This window comes from Bactrocera neohumeralis, unplaced genomic scaffold, assembly GCF_024586455.1.
Source record: "Bactrocera neohumeralis isolate Rockhampton unplaced genomic scaffold, APGP_CSIRO_Bneo_wtdbg2-racon-allhic-juicebox.fasta_v2 cluster09, whole genome shotgun sequence".
NCBI classification, from domain to species: domain Eukaryota; kingdom Metazoa; phylum Arthropoda; class Insecta; order Diptera; family Tephritidae; genus Bactrocera; species Bactrocera neohumeralis.
In genome coordinates, this window is record NW_026089622.1 from 30,902,420 (window position 1) to 30,925,588 (window position 23,169).

Consider the following 23,169-nt stretch of genomic DNA (forward strand, 5'->3'; position numbering starts at 1 on the left):
ATTCAAAAGAAGAAAAAAAAAATAACAAACCCAAACATACATATATGCCAATAGTCACCACTTTCATATGTACATACCTTACATACCGAAACAAAGTGAGGAGAAACAAAATTAATGCGACATACACCCACATGTATGTATAAACAACATAACAAAAAATTTTACATATTAACAAAAGTGCATACCTGCACTTCACCGATTTTCTATTCCCGCGTTATCCGTACGGCAAATAATATACGCACCTACATACGGCATACAATTTGCCTATGCCGGTATATACAACATACATAGGGTACAAAATTAAATTAAAATTTTACAATTTTCACAAAATTCCGGAAAAATAAAGCGGTAAATGCGAAATTTTAATTTATTAAAAAATTTTAAAATGTTATTAAAAAAAAAAAAAATTTATCACGGACAAATAACACAAAAAATTTTAAGCGTTGGTAGAAAGAAAAAGCAATTAAATACGTATTGCCATTTTCAAGTATTTACACACACTTACTTATATTCAAAGACCAAATCGGCACCTGTCCAGCAATACCCCTTGTTCTTGTTAAAGCACAAGCAAGCAGGATTGCAAATAAAACAAAACAAAAAAAATAAATTTTTTGCATCATACGTATGCACATAAACACGCACATATTGTGCAAACTTATATACAAAGGTCATCAACCTATTTCTCCTTTTTGCATTATCGCTCGTATCAAAAGTACACTGAGAGAATTTTTCTTTTCTCATATATATATTTCAATATTATCACATTATCTAAATGAACGGAGATTCTAAGGAATCTAAATTAACACAATATTTAAAAGTACAAAAAATGATTTCAGAAGAAAAGAGCCCATGTACACCTGCTGATGCTACACGCTCAAAGCAAGGTGCTACAAAGCAAAAAAAGCTGAAAGATATTTCATATACTAAATTTATTGCTGAGAGTGACAGTCTAATTCGATACTGCACTCGGTTTTCATCTTCACCGATTCAAGACAGTTCTGAATCGGTATTAGAAATCAAAAAAGAAAATCTAAGCAATTTCTGGACACGTCTCCAAGCTGCGTATGACGCAATTGTAGAATCTGACGAATCAGATTTACCTGAAAACTTCAAATCTTCAGCATACTCCAAATATGAACACTGCTTAGACCAGTACGAGGAAACGAGAGCTAAGATCTACACGTAGGGATTTAAGTCGAAAAAAATGGACGTGGGGAAAAAAGGACAGATTTTTATATATAAGTAAAATGTAGGGATTTTTCGACAAAGCAAAATCGAAATTTCTATGTAACTTTTTTTCGGTCAAAATGCAAATAAGTCTATTTGGCAACCTTTTATCAAGAATATGTTCGAATGGCAGCATTAAATCGGGTTCAACTTCACGTTGTCAAAGGCAGCACTCTGAAAAAGTGTTTGTATGGCAGCATGCTGGCGTCGCATATAATTCGTTTGCCGCTTTTAATTTGATTGCTGACTTTTTGTGAGGTAAGTCTGAAGTAAATTTGAAAGCTTTTGCTTTTATTGACAAAAACCATTTTTACAGAAATGAGTTCTTCAACAGAATCGGACGAGAGTATTGCAAAGAGCCGCAAATATCGTAAACAAAAGTTTACAAATAAGTGGCTAGGAGACGAAAGATTCAAGGGTTGGTTACAAGCTTTGGCCGGTGAGTCGTTTAAATGCAAATGCGCTGCATGCAACAAAATTTAAATTGCGGCAAGTCTGATTTATTGAAACACGCAGAAACAAAAGCACACCAGAAAAATGTAAAAGCCATAAGCAAACCTAGCAAATTGAATACTTTTTTTAAGAGAAACGTAAATGCAGAAGGGGATATAGATTAAAAAAATGTGAAATAAGACTCAGCATGTTTTTCGCTGAACACAATGTCGCTTTGATTCTGAAATTATAAAAAATGTTGATCTTGGGAGGAAAAAGTGCACCAGCATAATAAAAAATGTAGTAGCAAAAGAAGAAAAGGACAACTTGGTAAATAAGTTAAAAGCAAACCCGTTTTCCGTAATGGTCGACGAGAGCACAGATATCGGCCTAAATAAGCATATGTGCATCCTGGCCAGGTTTTACGACGAAGAAAAGGGACGAGTTGTGGTAAAGTTGTTGGATCTACTACCAATAGGAGCTGATTGCACTGCAGATGCTTTGTACAAGAGTTTTAAGGAATTAATTTTATCCCTAGGAATTCCATTTATTAACATATGTAATTGGTAAATAAAATAAAATGGTCATATGTATATTCTTCGCATATATGAATATGTATGTATGTATAAACATAAATTTTAAAGTCGTTTTTTATTCCTTGTATTTTTAAGGCATGTGCAGCGACGGGCCAAATGTTATGGTCGGGAAATGCAATTCATTCGCTTCCAAGTTGATTAATGGCATTCCAAACGTGGTCGTTGTAAAATGTATTTGCCATTCGGCCGCAATTATTGCAAGTAAAGCTTGCTTAGCACAGCCAAGAGCACCCGAAGATCTTTTGCGGCAAATCGGTTCGTATGTCTCTGGAAGTTCCAAGAGATGTGCGCAATTGGAAGCTGTGCAGGAAATGTTAGGTGGGAGGAAGAAAAAAATCCTAAGGATGTATGCAACTAGATGGCTGTCACATCATGGGTGCGTCGAAAGTGTTTTAGAAAACTGGGAAGTGCTTTTAGAATTTTTTAAGCAAGCTGCCGCGCAAGATAAGTTGAAATCTACAGAAATTATTTCGTTTGAACTCAATAGCGAGTGTAATAGAGCTTATTTACTTTTTCTTAAGTATGTCCTCAACTATTTTAATACTCTAAATGCACTTTTTCAGTCCAAAGTGCCACTAATACATGTTCTTCAACGGGATTCAGAAAAAATATTTTTGAATCTAGGTCAAAATTTCATTAAAAAATCGGAACTTAATACTACTTGTGCTGTTAGATCACCGCATATTTCTCTACCAATCGAAGAAGTTTTTTTTTGGGCATGAGTGCATCGATCTCTTAACAACTATTCCGAGGGCTGCTGCAAACAAAATAAGAATGGATTGCCTGCAGTTTTACATTATTGCTTTAGAAGAAATACAGCGAAGATTGCCCCTTGCAACAGGTATATTTACAGAAATGGAGTTTTTAAGTCCCGAAATTGCAATGGGGGTAAAAGGAAACAAAAATGATTTCACATTTAAAAATATTTGCAGCAGATTTAATGTAGATGCTTACGCTCTTCTACAAGAGTGGAGAACTTTTGAGTTTAATTTTAAGAGCGATGAAAAAGCTAATCTTTTAAAGATGGGCACTGAAGAGTTTTGGAGCAATATCACTAAAATGAAAAACTTTAATGACAATTTTCTTTTTCCTACTATATCAAAATTAGCCAAGTTTGTTTTAACACTACCACATGCCAATGCAGATTCCGAAAGAATTTTTTCTATAGTTACAGATGTTCGTACGAAAAAAAGAAATAAGTTAAGCCATGCAAATTTAACTCCGATTTGCATAATCCGCTCTTTTTTGCAAGATCTAATCTAAATTGTTGAATTTTTCTGTGCAAGGAATCACATCTAAAAAACATGACAGCGTCTGAACTCTACGACGATCATTAATATTTTTTTTTTGCACTGTGGTTACATCATGCTTAAAGTATATGTTTACGTGTTTTTTGTTTGTTTAGTTTTTTTTAACCAAATAAATTAATGTCGCCTTAGTTAACCATCCATTTTATTGGATCATTCTTGTTGTACATATGCTAGTCGAATTTAAAACATGAAATGTATTTAAATGAAATGAATTTTTTTTTTATTTATTTGTATATATATATATATATGTATGTGTACACATACAAAGCAATGGTACACATATTATATTTTTATGTATTATACATATCTAATATTATAATAAATGTTCCAAATGTCTAACCTTTTGTACTTTAAGGTCAAACTTTTTTGCTTTCTTTTAATATTGTAAGAAATGATTGGTAAAACTTCTAGGGAATTTTGTGGGGAAAAATTTTAAACAGCGTAGGGAAAAGTGGGGGTTTTTTTCTTCTTTGGTGGGGATTTTCCAAAAAATTATGTACCATCACTGCACTGAAGAGAACTGTACGTAATTTCGGGCTCTCCTTCTTCTCTCCGCTTTACAAAGTTTGAGATTTTGGAAATACTCCGCCGTTATTTTTTTATCACTTTTTATTGTAGTGATTTTGTGGAGATCTTCCATTACTTCTCTTAAGAGTTGAATTTTCTTCTTGAATATGAAGATTCCAAGATCTAAATCAAATGCATCTGATTCGTATTTATTTGTCATGTCCGACTTTTTTGGAAAAGTGTTGGACGTGTGCAACAACGTTTCGAATAAATTCGTTTGGGCATCAAGAATTTTGTTCCTGTTTATACCCATAATTTTTTCCGCAACACTTTTCGTATTTGTGTAACTGCTGGTATTCTCCAAAGAAATCGTTGGAGGTATATTGATTTGGTCGCCTAGTTGACCTTGCTATGCCTCGACTCACAGCCGCTCAATATTTCTTGGATGGCAGGCAAATCATTGCGTTTAGTGGCGGGAATATACACCCGTTTTACAATTATTATTTCAATGTTATTAATATGAGGGAATATACATCCGTCTTTCATTTATTATTTTTATATTGTTAATATGCGGGAATATGCACCCGTCTTACAATTAGATTTGTTTTAATTTGCCTGTATTTTGAACAGGGATTTTTTGTATATTGCCTGTTTTGTAAATAAAGGACTTTGAATTTTGGCCGAGCACTATATCCGGCTCGAAGGACCAAATGTTTAAACTCAACAAAGTTTTGTCATTCCTTACCACTGGTGGGGGGAAATGAAAAGTCCTTCGCTGAGCTGAGAATAATTTCATTCTGATTTTATTTTGTATTTTCCTTGCTTATATATAAATTTTAAAACTATTTTAAATAACTAAATATATGAGTATGTGTGTGTTTGTATGTATGGCAGCATAGTGTTTATTACTGCTTGAAGTGGTGAACACAATGACAGCGACAGACTGCAGCAGCACGACAGTGAACTGAAAATGGCGTTGTGCATCTTACTACATGAACATTCGTAAGAAAACAGCAACATAACAATGGCCGGCATATACACAAGACAACACAGCTGTCCATTTTGCATGTACACAATTTCGTTGTGGCCATACTAATACCTTTCACTTCAATGAAATTTTAATACTTTGCTCAAAGTGAAATTTTTTATGCAAAAAATAAGTAAATATGTAAATATTTTTGTTTTAAATTATCAATTGTTATTACAAATGATATATTAGAGCTATTTTATGCTTTTATTTGTAAAATAACTTCAAGTTTGTTAGAGCTGAGAATAATTTTACATTTTACATATTAGTGGCACCACCCTCTACCTCCTCTTTCTATCTTCCATTCTACTGTCAACTCTACTGTCGTCCTACTGTCGTTGGCAAATAAAGGAGGATATTGAAGTTAGCGAGAACCACAACTGTCGGCCTGCAGTCGTGTAGTCGTGCAGCAGTCAAAATGACAGTGTCCATAAGAGAGTGTGTATTTTAATATTTGACAGATGTATTTTGCAGTCTGTCGCGCTCTATGTGTTCAGCGCTTGACATGGGGTTGTTTCCTAGTGTACACTTTAATACATGTGTGTTTTTGTTGTTTTTTTTTTATTATCGGAGGGGGAATCTTCTAAAGATACTACCAGGGTGAGACTTGTAGCATGCACGATTCATATTGTTCGCTAGAGTACACCTCTTTCGGGACCACGACCAGCGAAACAGTATGCCTACGTACTAAACCCTTAACTCCGGCTGCTGTAGCTTGTATTCGGACCTGCGGGACCGCCGTTAAGCACTACTTCGCAGGACCAAGCTGGGCGATAACTGCCTCTTCAATACCTACCTCCAGGGTTATTCATGTGGTCTTATGCTTCTGCGCTGCCTTTCTTTTATTCTGAGTTCTTGGAGCGCTATTGCAGTCCACTCTTTCATTTTAACCCACACCAGTTGTGATCGCAGCATGTGACTAACTATGTTGTCGGGCGTCATCCTTTCATTTGTTAAGTTTTCTATGGTCTCTCTCTCCACTGCAAACCTCGTGCAGAAGAAAAAGATGTGCTCTGCGTTTTCTGCGGCATTTCCACAGAACGAACAGTGTGTTTCGTCATCATGGCCAAATCTGTGCAGGTATTCCCTGAAGCAGCCATGGCCCGATAAGAACTGCGTTAAGTAGAAATCTGTCTCCCCGTGTTGTCTGTCAATCCAGGCCGGCACATTCTTAATAAGCCTGTATGTCCATTTTCCTTTGTCTGCCGCGTCCCATTGCTTATGCCACTCCTCGAGACTTGTCTTCCTCTCCTTTTTGCGCTCGTCAGCCGTTAGGCTCCTATTCATGGCTTTTGTTTTACAGTAGACTCTACTTAACTCAGAGGCCATTATATCCGATGGCATAAGGCCAGATATGATAGCGCTCGCCTCGTGCGACACCGTTCTAAACGCACAGGCAACTCTAAGGGCGCATAGCCTGGACACAGATTTGGCCATATTGACACAGGTTTTTTGACGAAGGGCTGTCCCCCATATCGGAGCTGCGTACATAAGCATTGATTGGCTAACGTTAGCCAGCAAAGTTCTTCTCCTTTGACTTGAGCCACCAATGTTTGCCATAATTCTCGAAAGGACCGCAGTCACTTTAGCCGCCTTTCCACAGGCCTTTTCAATGTGCGCCTTGAAATTGAGCCTCGTATCGATCATAACGCCAAGGTACCTCAGTGAATTTTGCGTTACAATGTTAAATCCATCAATGTTCAGTGTGACTGTGTCTAGCCTTTTTCTGTTCGTGATGAGCACTGCCTCTGTTTTTTCTCCTGCCAGCTGAAGCTTAGTATTCGTAAGCCAGTCTTTAATTTTCGACACGGTCTCATTGCATATGTTTTGTATCTGGAAGATCTCTTTAGCAACGATCGTTACGGCAATGTCGTCCGCATAGCCAATTATCTGTGCTTCTTTTGGCAGCGGTAATCGTAACACCTCGTTGTACAGCACATTCCATAATAGTGGGCCTAGTACGAAGCCTTGTGGTACTCCACCTGTCACCATGTAGGTTTTTGGACCTGTATCGGTATCATACAGCAGTAGTCTGTCAGACAGATAGCTGCTAATTGTCCTCAGAAGATACCCCGGGGTGTTTCTTGCCTCTAATGCCCTCAGTATATGTGGCCAGGATGCAGAGTTGAAAGCGTTCTTCACGTCAAGCGTGACCACAGCGCAGTATTTTTTATCTCCATGCATCCATCTGGTGCCCTCTATGGCCTTGGCAGCAATGTCCGTCACTTTTCCAACTGCGCCCAGAGTGGACCGATGTCTTCTGAATCCAAATTGGTTTTCAGATAAACCTGGAGACTCTTCTTCTAGGTGACGTTCTAGACGTGTGCAAATCAGTCTTTCCAGTATTTTGGCCATCGTGTCGATCATGCAGAGTGGGCGATACGCACTCGGCTCTCCCGCTGGTTTGTTTGGCTTCTGAAGAAGAACCAACCGCTGTTTTTTTCAAATTTTTGGGAAAACTCCTTCTTTTAGGCATCGTGAGTAGAGTTCGGTGAAGGCCCTCTTGCAATGGTTCATTGCAATTTTCAGTACCTTGTTCGGGATGCCATCAAGTCCTGATGCCTTTGAGTTGCCAAATCTCTCCGCCACATCCACTACCTCCTTCTCGTCGACAATTGGAGATTCCATCACGGTTGGTACTGTTCTACTCGATTGGGGTTCTTGCGTTGGGAAAAGCGTTTTCACCACCTTTTCTAGGAGGGTCGGACATGTTGGTGCTTGACTTTTACCCCCTCTGATTTTCTCCATCACTATTTTGTACGCGTCACCCCACGGATTTTCGTTCACCTTTTCACATAGTTCTTTAAAACTTGAGGACTTACTTCTTTTGATGGCTTTCTTGAGTTCCTTGCGTTTTTTTTTTTGAAAGTTTCTCGCAGTCTTGCATGGTGTGGCGTACTTTGGCTTCTTTGGCATAGGCGTCTCGCTTTATGGCATTCGTTTCTTAGTGTGCTGATTTCCTCGTTCCACCAGTATGCGGGCCTTTGGGTTATGTTGTGCTTTTTTCTACCCACAGCAGCATCACAGGCTTTACTTATGTGCTTCACTAGTTTTTCAGCCTGTCGGTCTGCACTGATCGCATCATCTAAGTTCCAATCCAACAGTAGTTTGAAAATTTCTTCATCTAGCGTTTCAACCTTCCATCCTTTTTTCTGCAATTTTTTAACGCTAGATCGGGTTTGTGATTGCTTGCGGATTTCCAGCATGATGGCCAGGTGATCGCTATGTGTGTAAAAGTCGCACACTTTCCAATTTGCTGATCGTACTAGCATGCTGCTGGCGAAAGTAATATCTATTACCGATCCGCGTCCATTCTTTTCAAAAGTATTTCTATCACCGGTATTGAGTAGCACTGCGTCTAACATAGAAAACGCTTTGAGTAGAGCATTACCCCGCCTGTTTGTGTAGCTACTACCCCATTCAATTGCCCATGCGTTAAAATCGCCTGTTTGGTGTAGTAGTGAGGGCGTCTCGGACAAGTTCGTCTAGAATTCTTTCGTAATCTCCCAGCAGCACACTCGGAGGGATATAGCAGCTGTAAAAATAAATGCCACCTATTTTCGCTCGCGTATAGTAAGATCTGCCCACGAGCGGCTTATCTTGGAAGGCGTTGCCCCCACAGGCCCATATGGCAGCTTTGTTTTCCTTGTCGGAGATCTATGTGGCAGCGTTTATGTTTTTGTACTGCTCACACACTATCGCCACCTCTACCTTTTCCTCGAAGATTGTTTGCTTCAGTAGATCTTGAGCAGCTTCACAATGATTTAGATTAATTTGGACAACTTTCATTTTATCTTTTTGCATGCCGCTTGATATAGAGGACACTTCCAACTTCCTATCCGGTGACCTGTCTCCTTTTTCCCACTGCTTTTGCATGCTGCACACGACGGGCTTTTATCACATTCCTTTGCGAAATGCCCCTTTTCACCACACTTAGCACAGCATTTGCTTCGATCATCCTCGCTCGTGCATGCTCTCGCCAGATGGCCATATTCCAAGCACCTGAAACACTTTCTGAGGTTCGGCTTTTCCCTTATTCTGCATACCGTCCATCCAATCTTGATCTTATGGGCGTCAAGCAGCCGTTTTGAGTCCGCTGCGGGAAGGCTGATGACTGCCGTTTGCGTGCCCGCGTACGTCTGCCTCATGGTTTTGATCGCTTTTTCGTCAAAGTAATTTAGCTCTTTGATTTGTGATCGTATTGCTACCGCTATGTCTTCTTTAGTGGTTATTTCGTCCAAGTCTCGGATTTCCACTGATACTTCGTGGGTTAGGGCTCTTATTTGTGCTTGGTCACCCAAAACCTTGCATATCTCCTTTTCATATGCTCCTGTGTTCATCTGGGCCTTCTTCATTTCTAGAAGTATTTCGCCTTTTGCGGTCTTCCGGATCCTCGAGACGTTTTCTCCAAGTTCTTTCAGAGCATCTTCCTTTTTCACGGCTCTAAGCATATCGCTGTACGACATGTTACCATTGCGGGCAATGATAATTGCATCGGGCCTCGGACGTGGAGCAGAAACCGTCTTCTTATTCTTGTTTTGTGTTTTTTTTGGTTTCACCTGTGTCCATTCATTTCCCTGTTCCTCCTTCCGCTCTTTTGTAGGAATGTTTCCTTCATTCCTCTTTCACGCAGTGGTCCTCTTTTGGACTTCCTCTGCAGCTCGTCCTCACGGGGCCTTTTTGGAGTTGAATCCACTCCTGTGTGCCTCAAAGGAACATTTCGCCTGGTAGCTTTAATTTTGTTATACTCGCTTTGGGCGCGTTCATGGAGCTTTGTAACAGAAGTTAGCAGATCCCGGATCTGATTGTTGATCGATCGCTGAGGCAGTTTCGTTGCTTTCGTTAGCCTCTTGATCATATCTCCCAATTCAGCCATAATGTCCCCTTCTGGTTGCGTTGGTTCCTCTCGAAGCGTGCTGTCTTGCAGCGCTGGTGGCGACGATCTCGCTCTTTCAGGCCTTTCCACGGTGAGCCCCTGTTTCGGTGATCGCATCAATCTTGGTGCGCGTCTAAAGGGATCAGCTCACTACATGTGTGTGTGAGTGTGTGTGTGTGTTTAATGTTATCTCTACTGTAAATTTATGACATGTGTCCCTATGCATTTTTATTTTTATTGGATGCGCATTGCATGTAAATGTCAAGAATCGATTCTTAATCGACTTCGACTACTGAAGATCGATTCCGAAAAATCGATTATTTTACGAGAAAACTCGATTTTCGAGTAGAATCGGAATCGAGTTTACCATCCCTACTGGCAGCCATCGCGTGCACATATAATAACCTCGGCACAATAACCACCACAAAAAAATGATTTTTTTTCCATGTAATTTATATGGAAAACAGAAAATTTGAAATAGGCACCTCTTAATATTAATATTAAGAGCTCATCTTTTGAGTGACTTTCTTTTTCACATTTTCGGAAGTTTTTAGCCTGTTTTTCAGTTGAAAAAAAAGGTTGCCTCAGAATGACACACCCTAATGTATGTACATATCAGAGAACGTAAGGGGTGTCACTTTTTGGCACCCTAATCACAATTATAAATGTGGAGTGCTTTTCGCACCCACAAACAGTAAGAAAAGAATAACACACCCAAACGCACAAATCGCTTTCCGTGTTTTGTGTTTTTGCGTTTCGTCACTCACTCAAACAGTAAGCGTCGATTCTATTTCACCAGTCACCCAAAAATTTTGCGTAGATAAGTGAACGGCACAATGCACTGAAAGCAAATGTGCGAACAGTAACAATTGATCACAAAAAGGAATGCGCAAAAATGAGCTGTGAGCGAAACACTCATGTTTTACAGTTATGATTTCGAGTGTCTTCAATTTTTATGCATGAGCAGGACATTGAGAACTGATCGCTGGTTTGTTTTGTAGTCGCTTGATTTCAATTGTTATTTGATGCCTTAAAAGGAATAAGCAAAATGACTGAAACGCCGGACTCTATAAAAAGTAAAACTGATTGTGGAACGTACACTTAAACACAAAAAAAACACATTTTAACTAAAATTAAAAGTGTATTCTCAAAATTTAATATTGAAAACATTGAGGAGATCATATTTGTAACAGATAGGGGCAGAAACATTATAAAAGCATTAGAAAACAACATCAGGCTTAACTGCAGCAGTCATATTTTAAATAATTGTTTAGAACAATCATTTACAGAAACAACGGATCTAGACGAAACAGTGACGACATGCAAAAAAATTGTAAGGTAAACTTCTTTAAAGAGTTCATGCCCAACAAGGTGGCACTCAAACTACGCTATGCTGAAATCTATGGACGATAATTGGGTGGCTGTTAACACTATATTAAGCGAGAAATAGGTCAACATTAAAAATATTAGTTGGGTTGCTGGAATCCTTCGAAAGAATTTTTAAAGAACTTCAAACTTGCAGCTCGCCTTCAATTTGTTTTGTGCTGCCTTCAATTACAAAAATTTGTGTTCTATGCGAGCCCAATATATCAGATATCTCATCAATTACAACATTAAAAGAAACAATAAAAACAAATGTTGTTGGCATATGGTCAACAAAATTGTCCATGAGGCACAAGGTGGCATTTTTTTTTGTATCCCCCGGCTGCACATATGCAGGATACAGACCTGGCCGACATTAAGGAGCATTGTGTTTTAGAAATGTTAAAATTTTCTATTTCAAAAGAAAGTGATACAACACAATATGTTTTTAGTCCATATATGTACATCCAACACAGAAAGCTTCACTTCATCAGAGCCGTCACCAAGCTTAAGATCTGTATCAAAACCAGAATTTTTTTTTCCCAACATTAGTTACTGCACCATCTAACAACTCTAGACAATCTTCAATAGAAGAAATAGAACAATATTTTAGAGAAGGGTTATTTTAAGTCATGAATTCGATATATAACAGTGGTGGGTAGTGAATGAAAATCGTTACCCTCTTCTGTCAAAGGTGGCATTGAAGTTTCATTCAATACCTGCAAGTAGTGCACCGGCTGAAAGAGTTTTTTCATTAGCAGGCAATGTCATTACTGAAAAGCGGAATAGATTGGAACCAACATCTGTTGACAGTTTACTATTTTTACACCCTTATTACAAGCATATGAACAAATCAGAATAAGTTATATTTACTTGTCTAATAATTCACATGCTCAATTTAGTTCATTATTTTTTTATTACTAGTCATTGAAGACCAAATACATATAAAATATGTAATGCCTTTGTTGTAAACCTTAAAATTAAATACATATGTATGTAAGTACATATGAATATAATATAACACGCAATGAAGCAGCAAAACACGGCTTTTTATTTTCATTTCACATGTATGTATGTATATGTGCATATTCTAAAAAAAATATGTATGCATGTATGAAGCTAATGTAAGAATAACAACAACACACATGTCTCTCACATATTGTTTGTCTCAAATGTTGTGCTCTCAATTTCGCTCATTCCTTTTGCTTTAGCATTTTCGTCGGCCTCAACTCATGTATACATGCAGAAAAAGAGCACGAAATCGGTTTGAGCTTGTGCGTATGAGCATGATCGAAATGATCAATACAAGGCAACAAGCCTTATTTTAGTGTGCCGATCACACTCTAAGTGTCGTAAACGCACAAAGGATTCGGGTACACTTATTGTTAGGGTGTACCCTTGCCGTTCTCTGGTACATATCTAACTGGTTTTCCTGTAAAGAACAGTTGGACTTTTTACACTTAGCTGTATTCCGAATTACAGCTCAAACTGTATTTTAAACATACATATGCATGTGCATAAAATAAGTCTATTAAAAATTTAATTGGAATGGACTCACTTTTTTCCGCAAGGGTTTATGGGTAGCAATACTTATAAATACGTATGTCTTCGTTCTCTTTTCTGCTTACTCTCTCTTTCTTGTTTGATTTTATTCGGTGTTTTCCGTGTGGAGTTTATACACCACGTTGCTTGTAATAGTATCGGGTGATTTTTTAAGAGCTTGATAACTTTTTAAAAAAAAAAAACGCATAAAATTTGCAAAATCTCATCGGTTCTTTATTTGAAACGTTAGATTGGTTCATGACATTTACTTTTTGAAGATAATTTCATTTAAATGTTGACCGCGGCTGCGTCTTAGGTGGTCCATTCGGAAAGTCCAATTTTGGGCAACTTTTTCGAGCATTTCGGCCGGAATAGCCCGAATTTCTTCGGAAATGTTGTCTTCCAAAGCTGGAATAGTTGCTGGCTTATTTCTGTAGACTTTAGACTTGACGTAGCCCCACAAAAAATAGTCTAAAGGCGTTAAATCGCATGATCTTGGTGGCCAACTTACGGGTCCATTTCTTGAGATGAATTGTTCTCCGAAGTTTTCCCTCAAAATGGCCATAGAATCGCGAGCTGTGTGGCATGTAGCGCCATCTTGTTGAAACCACATGAGTCAACATTTAAATGAAATTATCTTCAAAAAGTAAATGTCATGAACCAATCTAACGTTTCAAATAAAGAACCGATGAGATTTTGCAAATTTTATGCGTTTTTTTTTTTTAAAAAGTTATCAAGCTCTTAAAAAATCACCCGATAGTTGTCTGCTATGCAATGTAAATCCTATGTAACAGCCCTATTCTCATTCCCTCACAAAAGTCACCAACCTCACTACAGTGATGTTTCTCACTATAGTGAAGGTTACCTTATTCTGGCGAAAATTCAAAAGCTCAAATGCTCACTATTATCACAAATATCTGTGACATGTGAAAGCAGCCATCATAATACAAAACATCTGTGTTTGTTTTGTTTTACATCGATATTTGTCATTTTTTAAAAAATATTTGAGTGTTATAACTAGCATGTAGGAACAGTTCTTTGTGTATGCGGCAATTGTTAAGGAGGAGTAATCGGGGGGTAGAAGGAAAATTTTGAAGGGTTTACGAGACAAAAGCGATCCTTTTACTATGCAAGACATTTAACATTTATAAATACTTTTCGATTCCTAAAATCGCTATGTAAAGTACTTATAGGTGAATTGGTGCCGCATGATGTGCAGAAGTCGAGTATATCTTTTGATCTGCGTTTCCTGGCGTGTTTGTATTTTTACGGGCATGGCTCTTACAAAAAATGCGTTGGTAATAGTTATATGCTTTGGGATCAAGGGCACAATCGGCGCAATCGATTGTACCCATATTGGGATTGTTTCACCCTCAAGCACAGACGCCACTACTCCTCTCTCACTTTTCATGAACCGGAAAGGATTTTACAGCCTTAAATGTAGAAGCAGTACGTAATGTTCTATATTATACAAACTATTTACCAATCTTTCTATTAATACATATGTTTAAAATAAAGCCAACATATACATAAATATATTTAGTTTGGTTAGCTATAATTTTATTAATAACAAAATGTAATGTGATGTGAAATAAGTTAATTAGAACAGCGTGTGAAATATAATATCAAACTCTGCCTAATTAAAGCAAAAATATTTAAATTTTAGAAGCATTTTCAAATCTACTGCATCTGGTAATTGAACAAAAATTAAATAAAATATTTCATTAGGCACCAGAGTTCAATTTTATGATTTTCTACTATAGCTTATATTGTTTGCAACAATTACTTCCATCTATTTTTATGAATGCATAAATAAATATTGGATTTATTTTTTATTTATTGGTTATCAGCGATATGCATATGTAGATGATAAGCAATGTACGTAGTATGTGGATTTTTGTTTGCTTATTTTTATTAAAAGAGCTGTTTGACAGCGAAAAGCTTTTTACCTCACGTGGTGACTTTTTTAAGCTTTTTTCTTATGTGGTTTGAGCAAGAATAGCCTCACAAAATATGCCTCACAAGAAATCTCTCAAATTTTTCCTCTCAACTCAGTTGAGAGGTTTTTTCAGAATAGGGCTGTAAGTTTTCAGGGGAGTTTTGGGAGAAAGAATGTATTTGAAGTAAGTACATATGTATTTATTTGATAATTTTGGGGATATTATCCTCTGCTTGCGTTTCGGTTTCCTGCTGTGTTTAGTGTTTTTCTACTCCTATTTCCTCCTGTGTTTGATGTTCCTTTCCTAATTTCCTCCTTTGTAGAATATGTATGTATATAAGTATGCATTAGTTGTAATTTTTTTCTAATTTTATCGCGGCCGATTTATGTTTTAATTTGTTAAATATTTACCTTTAATATTATTTTATTTAATTTTTTTTTCACAGCACTGTATTCTTTTTGCTTTTTTATATTTTTGTTGTTTTATAGGTGTGAGCTACTCGCACTGAATAACTCTTATAAATTTTTTGTAAATTTTTTTTTTCTTTATTTTATTTATTTATTTTTTCGCAAACTAAGTAATGATCAATTTTTATTATATTGGTTTCGTTTTATATGTGGTGGCCTAGACGCAGCAATTTATGTTTGTAAATTTTTTATTTTTTAATTAAATGTACGTATTTTTATGCTTTTTGTACTGCACTTTTATTTATTTGTTTAATATTTTTATCTTTTTTATATGCATGTACTTTTTGTAGCACAGTGTATATTATATATATGTACGTGTATATGTATAGTATGTACTATATTTTCTTTTTTGGTCTCTGCACTTGCTGCTAACCAAAACCGATTTTTGGCACATATGTTCTTTGTTGTTTGCTTTTTTATTTGGTTTTGTCACTTATTATTAATTTTTCGGTTTTTATTACCGCACTTTCTCACATGTTAAAATGCTTTTTTTTCGATAACTTAATTCTTTTTACTTTATTTAGCCACAGTGCCCTTCTTTATGGCTCGAAGGACCATGTACAAAAACTCACCTTATAGGCCTCTCACACTTTGTGTTAAAAAGAAAAATGCACGAAATTCCAAAGAATCGTTATAAAACTTGTATTTTATGCGAAATGCACTTAAAAGTTATTATTATAAAATGAATAGAAATGATGAAAATTATTAAACAGTAGTTTTAAAACCGTTAAATATATATTATATATATATACAATGATGAAAGTTATTTTAAATTGATATTAATATAAATTGAAAAACGTTAAATATATACAGGCGGGTAATTGCGAAAAGGAACCGGGATGCTGCGATGCTGCGAAAAGCGACGATGTATATTGATCGACGTCGTATCGAGATCTTTTCTCTTTCCCTTTTGTTCTATTTGGAATGCTGGATGGTGTCATCGTGTTTTGGTGCATGTGCGTGTGTGTGTGTTAATGTGTAGTGTTCTCTCGCGTGATGAGATGAATGCGTGCTTTTGATTCGGTGTGGTGAACTGATGCAAATGTGATGTGACGTCGCTACTCATTTAGCCAGTACTTTTAAAATTTCTAAAAATTTCAAACAAAACTTTTTAATTTAAAAAATTTTTATTTTATTTTATTTTTTACATATTTACATAAAATTTATATAAATAAAAATATATTTAATTTAAAAAAATAATTAATATCTTAAAAATGATTTTTTAAAGAAAAACATTATTGATACCTGATCATAAAAGACAAATACCTGAAATAAAATAAAGGTTATTAAAACCTGAAAATAAAGGAGTGAAAAAAGATTATAAGAGACAAATACTGGAAAAAAGATTGAAACAAAATAAAGGTTATTAATACCTGAAAACAAATAATAATTACATTGAAGATTAATTGTATAAAATGATAATAATATCTGAAAGAAAAGATTAATAATATCTGAAAAAATAAAATGTACAAATAGAATTTACTCTGAAAGCAAAGATTAATTAAATAAAAATAGTGATAAAATCTTAAATGAAACAATAATTAAATAAAAATAATAATAACATCTGAAAGAAAAGATAAATATTATTTGATAATTTAAAATATAAAACTGCCTTAAACGCATAAAATACATACATATGTATGTATTTATTTTTTCGTATTATATTGGACTGCGCAGTCAAATTTCAAAGTACACACACTTTTTTTCACATACTTACTTAACAATTGATATTTGCTGCTTCTGATGATACTGCTGCTGCTGCTATTTCCAATTCATTCTGATTTCCAATGCTATTAAAACAAATGAAGTAATTATTTGCAAATTATTTAAAAAAATCACATGAAATTCATTTACCTACCTTCTTGTTGTACGAGCACGAATGGCATGTGTCTTTCAATCGTTTTTAATTACCCTTTTTGGGATTTTCTTTTGGCATTGACAATTATGTTTTCTCATTCGCACTCATTCAAATAAATCAAGAAATGAAAGAAACTTTTTTTATCGCATCTAGGTAAACAAAAAAATAATCCAAACATGCTTGTTGGTGTTATTTGCATAGAGAAAAAATGTGTAGTTGTATTGAAACGTTTGGGAAAAGTGTTTAGCCGTGGCTGGCAGGGGGTTTCCTTTATGTACATACATGTGTTGGATTTGTTTTTTTTTTTCGTTTTGACGCGTTTTTGTAAAGTTCGCTGGCCTTGGTAATAAATATATTTCATACAGGGTTCTCATTTACTACTCCGTAGCAGCAAAATTTCTAAAATTATTGCTATGCTATCCCTACCGCTCTCACTTTGTCGGGAGCCACAGCATAACAACATAATTAGCATAACAATGTAAAGTATGTGCTCTACTCTGCTCCGAGTTTTGTTAGGTAAAAAACTATAGCTGGAGCGAGAGCAAAAAATTAAATTCTGCGCTATGCTCTGGAGTAGCGGTAGCAAAAAATTGGGAGCGGTAGCACAGCGGAGCTAATGAAAATATTTATGTGCTACAGCTTCCGCATGTGTTTGCCGTTTTTTTTTTCTATTTTCTGTCATAATATTTGAATTAATTGAATAATTCAAACAAAAAAATGTTATGCAAATCATTTTGGCACTTGTTGCGTCAAGTGACTATATAAATCTAAAATCAAATATTTTAAGAAATATATTAATAAAGTGAATTAGATAATAATTGAATAAATTATAAATTTTTTTTTATTATGTAAAATATTTACCATTTTTATATTACCAAGGACATCATCTATTCCAAATGTATTACAATACTCAATTACTATGAATTTTCGAAATTAATTTTAACTACATATACTTTCCCCCTTTTTATATATGTACATTAGGATGTTTTTATTTTTTGAATTATTAATTTTGTTCGGTCCCGTCACGAAATTTACATGGAAATACCGCAAAAAAAAATTCCCTGAAAATTTTAGCCCTACATATTAACATTAAGAACTGGATCGAGGCATGTAAAAATTTTCCATAGAAAATACACTACAATCTTGGTTTTTTATCTTTAAATTCCTACAGATCAGAGGTATTTTATTGCATCGCTTTGACTTTAGACGCTGTAGCTCTTGTCAGTTATACAAAAAAATGCGAATTTCGTGGAAAAATCAGGTTTAGATACCTCGCCTTTATCTTTTGGAATACACGTGGTTGATATTCATCTACTGATTACCAGTACCAGTTTTAATCCATTGCACTGAGTATTTGCAGTTCTATTCTACCATTCCCAATATTTAGTAATTTTATAATTTTTTAGGAAGAATAAGTTTGAAAAGATTGTTAAAACCCCCCCCAAAGTAATTGAATTTTTAAATAATAGAATTTAATTCTACATAGTCATTTGAAAAATTGTAATTTGTTGTTTTCAAAGCAATCTTTCTGCCGACGATGTATGAATATGTAAAATAAATGAATACATTAGTCACTAACAGCGTTGCCGTTTTGATACAATTGTATCTTTTTTGATACTTTTTATTCTAAATTTTGTGATTTGATACTTTTTTGTTCACAAACGGCCTATTTTGATACTTTTCTGCTGATAGAATTTAATTTTTTGAAACTATGAAAATGTTAAACTAAAAACAAACCTATTGTATCTGGATAGTATTAAAAAGTTGTGGGAATGTAGGCCAATTAAGAAACCCTGAAAAATATAAACTGGACAGAGACATTTTTTTTAATTTGCTTCAAAGTAATGTGCTTGCCTTATAACTCTGTGGCTGCTGAACTGGATTTTTTTAGATTTAAGGGGAATTGTGAGTCGAAAATGGACTTCTTTTGAAAATTAGTTCTGAACTGAAAAGTCACCAATAAGGTTTCTATTATTTTTTTACAGTTTATTGTTAATCATAATACAGGAAAAATAAAAACTCATTTATTATGACTTTCAGTTTTCGTTCCATGAGCAAACTGTTGTGAAATAAATTTAAATTTAAAAAAATTATGCTATTTGCAAAAAAATACTTGAGTGTCTTAACTAAAATGTCTATATTTTTAATAAAAACAACCAGAAAAAACTGGTCTGAATTAGATACACAACTTTACTTATTATTTGTTTTTCATTTGCTGAATTTAGAATGTGGAAAAGGTTAAAAATCTTTTCTTCAGATTATATTTTCTAACTAAAATTTTGAATATATTTTCAGGAACTGGTTAAATCAAACAAAGAGATCCAAAACTTTTTTAGTGCATCGTTTTTTAAAGATTGGAGCAACAATCCCTATATCTGTCGCTTCAAGTGAACGCTCGTTTTCCTCACTTCGCAGGCTTAAAACACATTTAAGAAATAAAACTGGAGAAGCACGCCTGAACGGAATGGCTCTCTTGAATATCCATAGAGATATAGACGTGACGGAGGAAGAGATTTTAAATGTTATGGCCCAAAATAAAAGAAGATTAGACTTCAATTTGTGAATAAAATAATGAAACATTGTCTTTTTACATAAACGCAATACTATAAATATAAATGGGAAGTATGCGCAGACTTCAAAATGATTGCAATATTGACTGGAATGCAAACAGGATACACAAAATATATGTGCTTTCTTTGTAAATGGGATTCAAGCTAAATACAGGAAAGCATATTAAGTTTAATCTTTAATCCATTGTCCTACTACTGCTGAAGCAAAAAAATAAATATGTACATACTATAATAAACCACTATTAAAACAAAATTATAATTTTTTTATCAATCGTAAAGAGCTTTGTTTACAACAATGGTGTCTTTGGTGACCCCCACATTTTCGTAGAATATTTTAATCCTTAAATGTCCTTTTTTAAAGGATATTTTTTGATTTTCTCGAAAAAAGGGTCAAATTGACCCCTACTGAAACGAGTTAGAGGGTTAAGATCTTCCACAAAAATAATCCTCATACAATTCCACAATACAACTCTGACCATAAGAATTCTCTCAGACATTAACTTACAACATTTTTTTCATATAGTATAGTGCTCCCTTCGACCAAAAAATGAAAAGTTTGACCCACTGTAAAAAAAAACTCAGACGTGCTGGACCATAAGTTTGTTCTACAAAAATGATCTACTCAACATACCCTTTCAGAATTATAGGGTCGCTATTCTGTTCCAAAAATGCTGTTGGACAGTGTAATTATTGTGTGTTTTTACAATTTCTTTTTTATATCGTGATGAAAGTTTAGATCCTAATCTGCTATTTTGCTTAACAAATATTGTCTGCCCTGGTGTTTAAGTTTTAATTTTTTTATGGTCCTTGTTATGGATTTCTACCTTCATTTGAGTAAATCTGATTTTAAAGGATCTTAAATTTTCCGTATACAGTCTTTGAATCTGTCCCATTATGTCTCCTGTCGTGTAGATTCCATATGTTACTGAAGGGTTTAAGTACTTTCTCAATATTTTCATTAGATCATCATCAGAATAAGTTGGTTGAAAAACAGTGTGTCTATGGAATGTAGGAAATGGAATGGTAAACTTATAGTCAGGAGGATGTTCTTTGTAAATAAAAATTTGGTTTTTAAAAACGTTTATCGGTACCTCAATACTGGGGATAAGATTATGAGAAGAGCTTTGAGCACTGTGTTGGGTTTCTGTTATTGAATTAATTTCATATTGTTTTGGTACTCGAGACAATGCATCGGCTACAATATTTTCTTTTCCTAGTTTATAGGGTAATTCCTTATTGTACTCATCCAGGTATGACTTCAATCTTTTAATCGCTATTCCACCTTTTTTCCAATTACAATTATATGTAAGTGGCTCGTGATCCGTACTTGTGCGTATTTCGGCTTCAACGTTAGTGGTATAGGTCAGTTTGTCATCGGGTTTTGGAAACAAATTTGGGCATTTTTTAAACAAATGATTTAATTCTTTTCGTTGATAATTTGCGAGATGATCTAATTGGGTATAATTGCATTTACTGATTCAAAATTTTTCTCTTTTATGGGAATACTCATGCCGTTTCTAAGGAACAATTTACCTCTTTCGGTGTCAATAATTGCACCAAGTTCCTTCAAACTGTCATTTCCTAATATTCCGTCAAATGTTCTGAGTGTGGGTAATAAAAAGAATTTAACTATTGATTTTGGATCATTAAAAAAATTAGCCATTTTGTAATGGGTTATTTTTATTTTACCTCCTACGGATACTGCATTAAATGGGGTTTCATTCTGTAGTCGATTCTGAACAAATTTTGGCTGAATATAATTTCTATTGGATCCGGTATCAATCAGTATTTTAAGCATTTGTCCGCTACTCACCTTACATTCGAAATATGGAAGTGAGGAGTCAGTTATTTCTAAAAAATTAATATAAATAGAATCGGTTTGCTGTTCTTGGTCACTATTTTCAATAATTTCGGTATAGTCGTTAAGTGTTTCATCGTAATCTGTTTGTTCTTCTTGTTCGGAGATAGTTTCTTCATCTTCGCTAAGGACAATAATATCGTCAATGTCTAAAAAAATTCAAATAAGTAGAATCGGATTGCTGTTCTTGGTCACAATTTTCAATAACTTCGGTATAGTTACTTAGTGTTTCATCGAAATTTGTCTGTTCTTCTTGTTCTGAGATAGTTTGCTGATAATCAGCCATAGTTGGTACTGATTCTTCTGTACCTGTTTCTTGATAAGTGTCTGTCTGAATATTAAAATTCCTTTGTCGTTTGGCTATCTCGACAGTGGGCATGGGTGGTCTATTACCTAAATCAAATTGTGGTCGGTTCATGTAGTTAATCTGCTTAGTTTGAATACTTCTGTCAATGTCCATCGGTTCAGGTCGTGGTTGTGGTTTGGCAACCATAGGACGAGGTGGTTGGTATAATGTTCGTTGTATGTTATGGTTCTGTGCAAATTGGTTACCTATATTAGTAAAATATGGCCTTTGTTGTGGTTGTTCGAAAAAATTATTTAATTGTCTGGGATTCATAGTTGGGTTTTGCGGTGTGTTAATTCTAGGTGGAAGAAATGGTCTAACTTGAAAATATGAAAAATGAGGTGTCGGAACTTGGCGTGGTACTAACGTTGGTCTATTGGGTTGATTTCTCAATATGTTTTTTTGTCCTCTATTTGACGCATGATTGGTACGGTATGCTTGATTTTCCAGTTTCAAACATAAATGCAATGCAGTTGGCAAATCAGCAGGCTCCTTCATGCCGAGAAGACGTGGAAGGTCTCCACGTAATCCGCGAATAAAGGTATCAAGAGCCTTATCCCTGTACAACTTGGTCATTAATTGTTCCGATTCTCTGCCTAATTCCATACACCCTATCTTATTAAGGATCAACGATAAATGTTTATAGACGGCCTGATGGAATTCCTCAACAGACTGGTTAGCACCTTGTGCTATGGTGGTCATTTGGTACTCTAATGTACCCAAGTCCCTTATCATTATCAGCATAATGTAGCGTAAGGCATTTGGAGATGGCACTCCAATTTAAAGGTACGTTGTACGATTCTAACGCAGTGTCTGCGTTACCAGTTATTTTATTGCGAATGGCGTACCAACTGTGTGTTCGTAAGTTCTTAAAATTCTGTCTACACTTTTTTTCCATGAGCCAAACTCGGCTGGGTCACCGGAAAATTTTCTTAAACTTTTTACTATGTCTGGCACTTTGTCTAGTTCTCCTAAATTACCTAGGTGCTCTTGGTCAATTCCTTGACTCTCTACATTGGTAAAATCAAATGTTTGATTTTGAGTTTGTTGTAATAAAATCGGTAATTGTTCATATAACACTTGCCGAATGGCATTTGTTAAGTCGCTAGGTTGGGTCATATTTCTGTTGTTTTGAAATGTCGCTTGTCTTTGTAACTGTCTTTGTCGTTGGTGAGGATTTTCTTCAATATCAATTAATGGGGGTCTAACTAAATTATTTGGATTAGCCATCCGTTTTATCAAAATTAAATT

The 23,169-nt window shown here is 35.3% G+C and overlaps 1 protein-coding gene and 1 long non-coding RNA gene across 2 annotated transcripts; both read left to right on the top strand.

Annotated features, from left to right (window-relative positions):
* The first annotated feature begins 1,545 nt into the window (after positions 1-1,545).
* On the top strand, positions 1,546-3,693 carry LOC126764704 (protein ZBED8-like). The gene is made up of 3 exons (XM_050482355.1): positions 1,546-1,666; positions 1,880-2,218; positions 2,331-3,693. Exons 1-3 carry the CDS (start codon positions 1,546-1,548, stop codon positions 2,975-2,977), a joined length of 1,107 nt encoding a protein of 368 aa, XP_050338312.1. The 3' UTR covers positions 2,978-3,693.
* Positions 3,694-18,158: 14,465 nt separating this feature from the next.
* Positions 18,159-19,967, top strand: LOC126764333 (uncharacterized). Its single transcript, XR_007667946.1, has 2 exons — positions 18,159-19,381; positions 19,440-19,967. It is a non-coding gene; the product is annotated as an uncharacterized LOC126764333 (long non-coding RNA).
* The last annotated feature ends 3,202 nt before the right edge of the window (positions 19,968-23,169 follow it).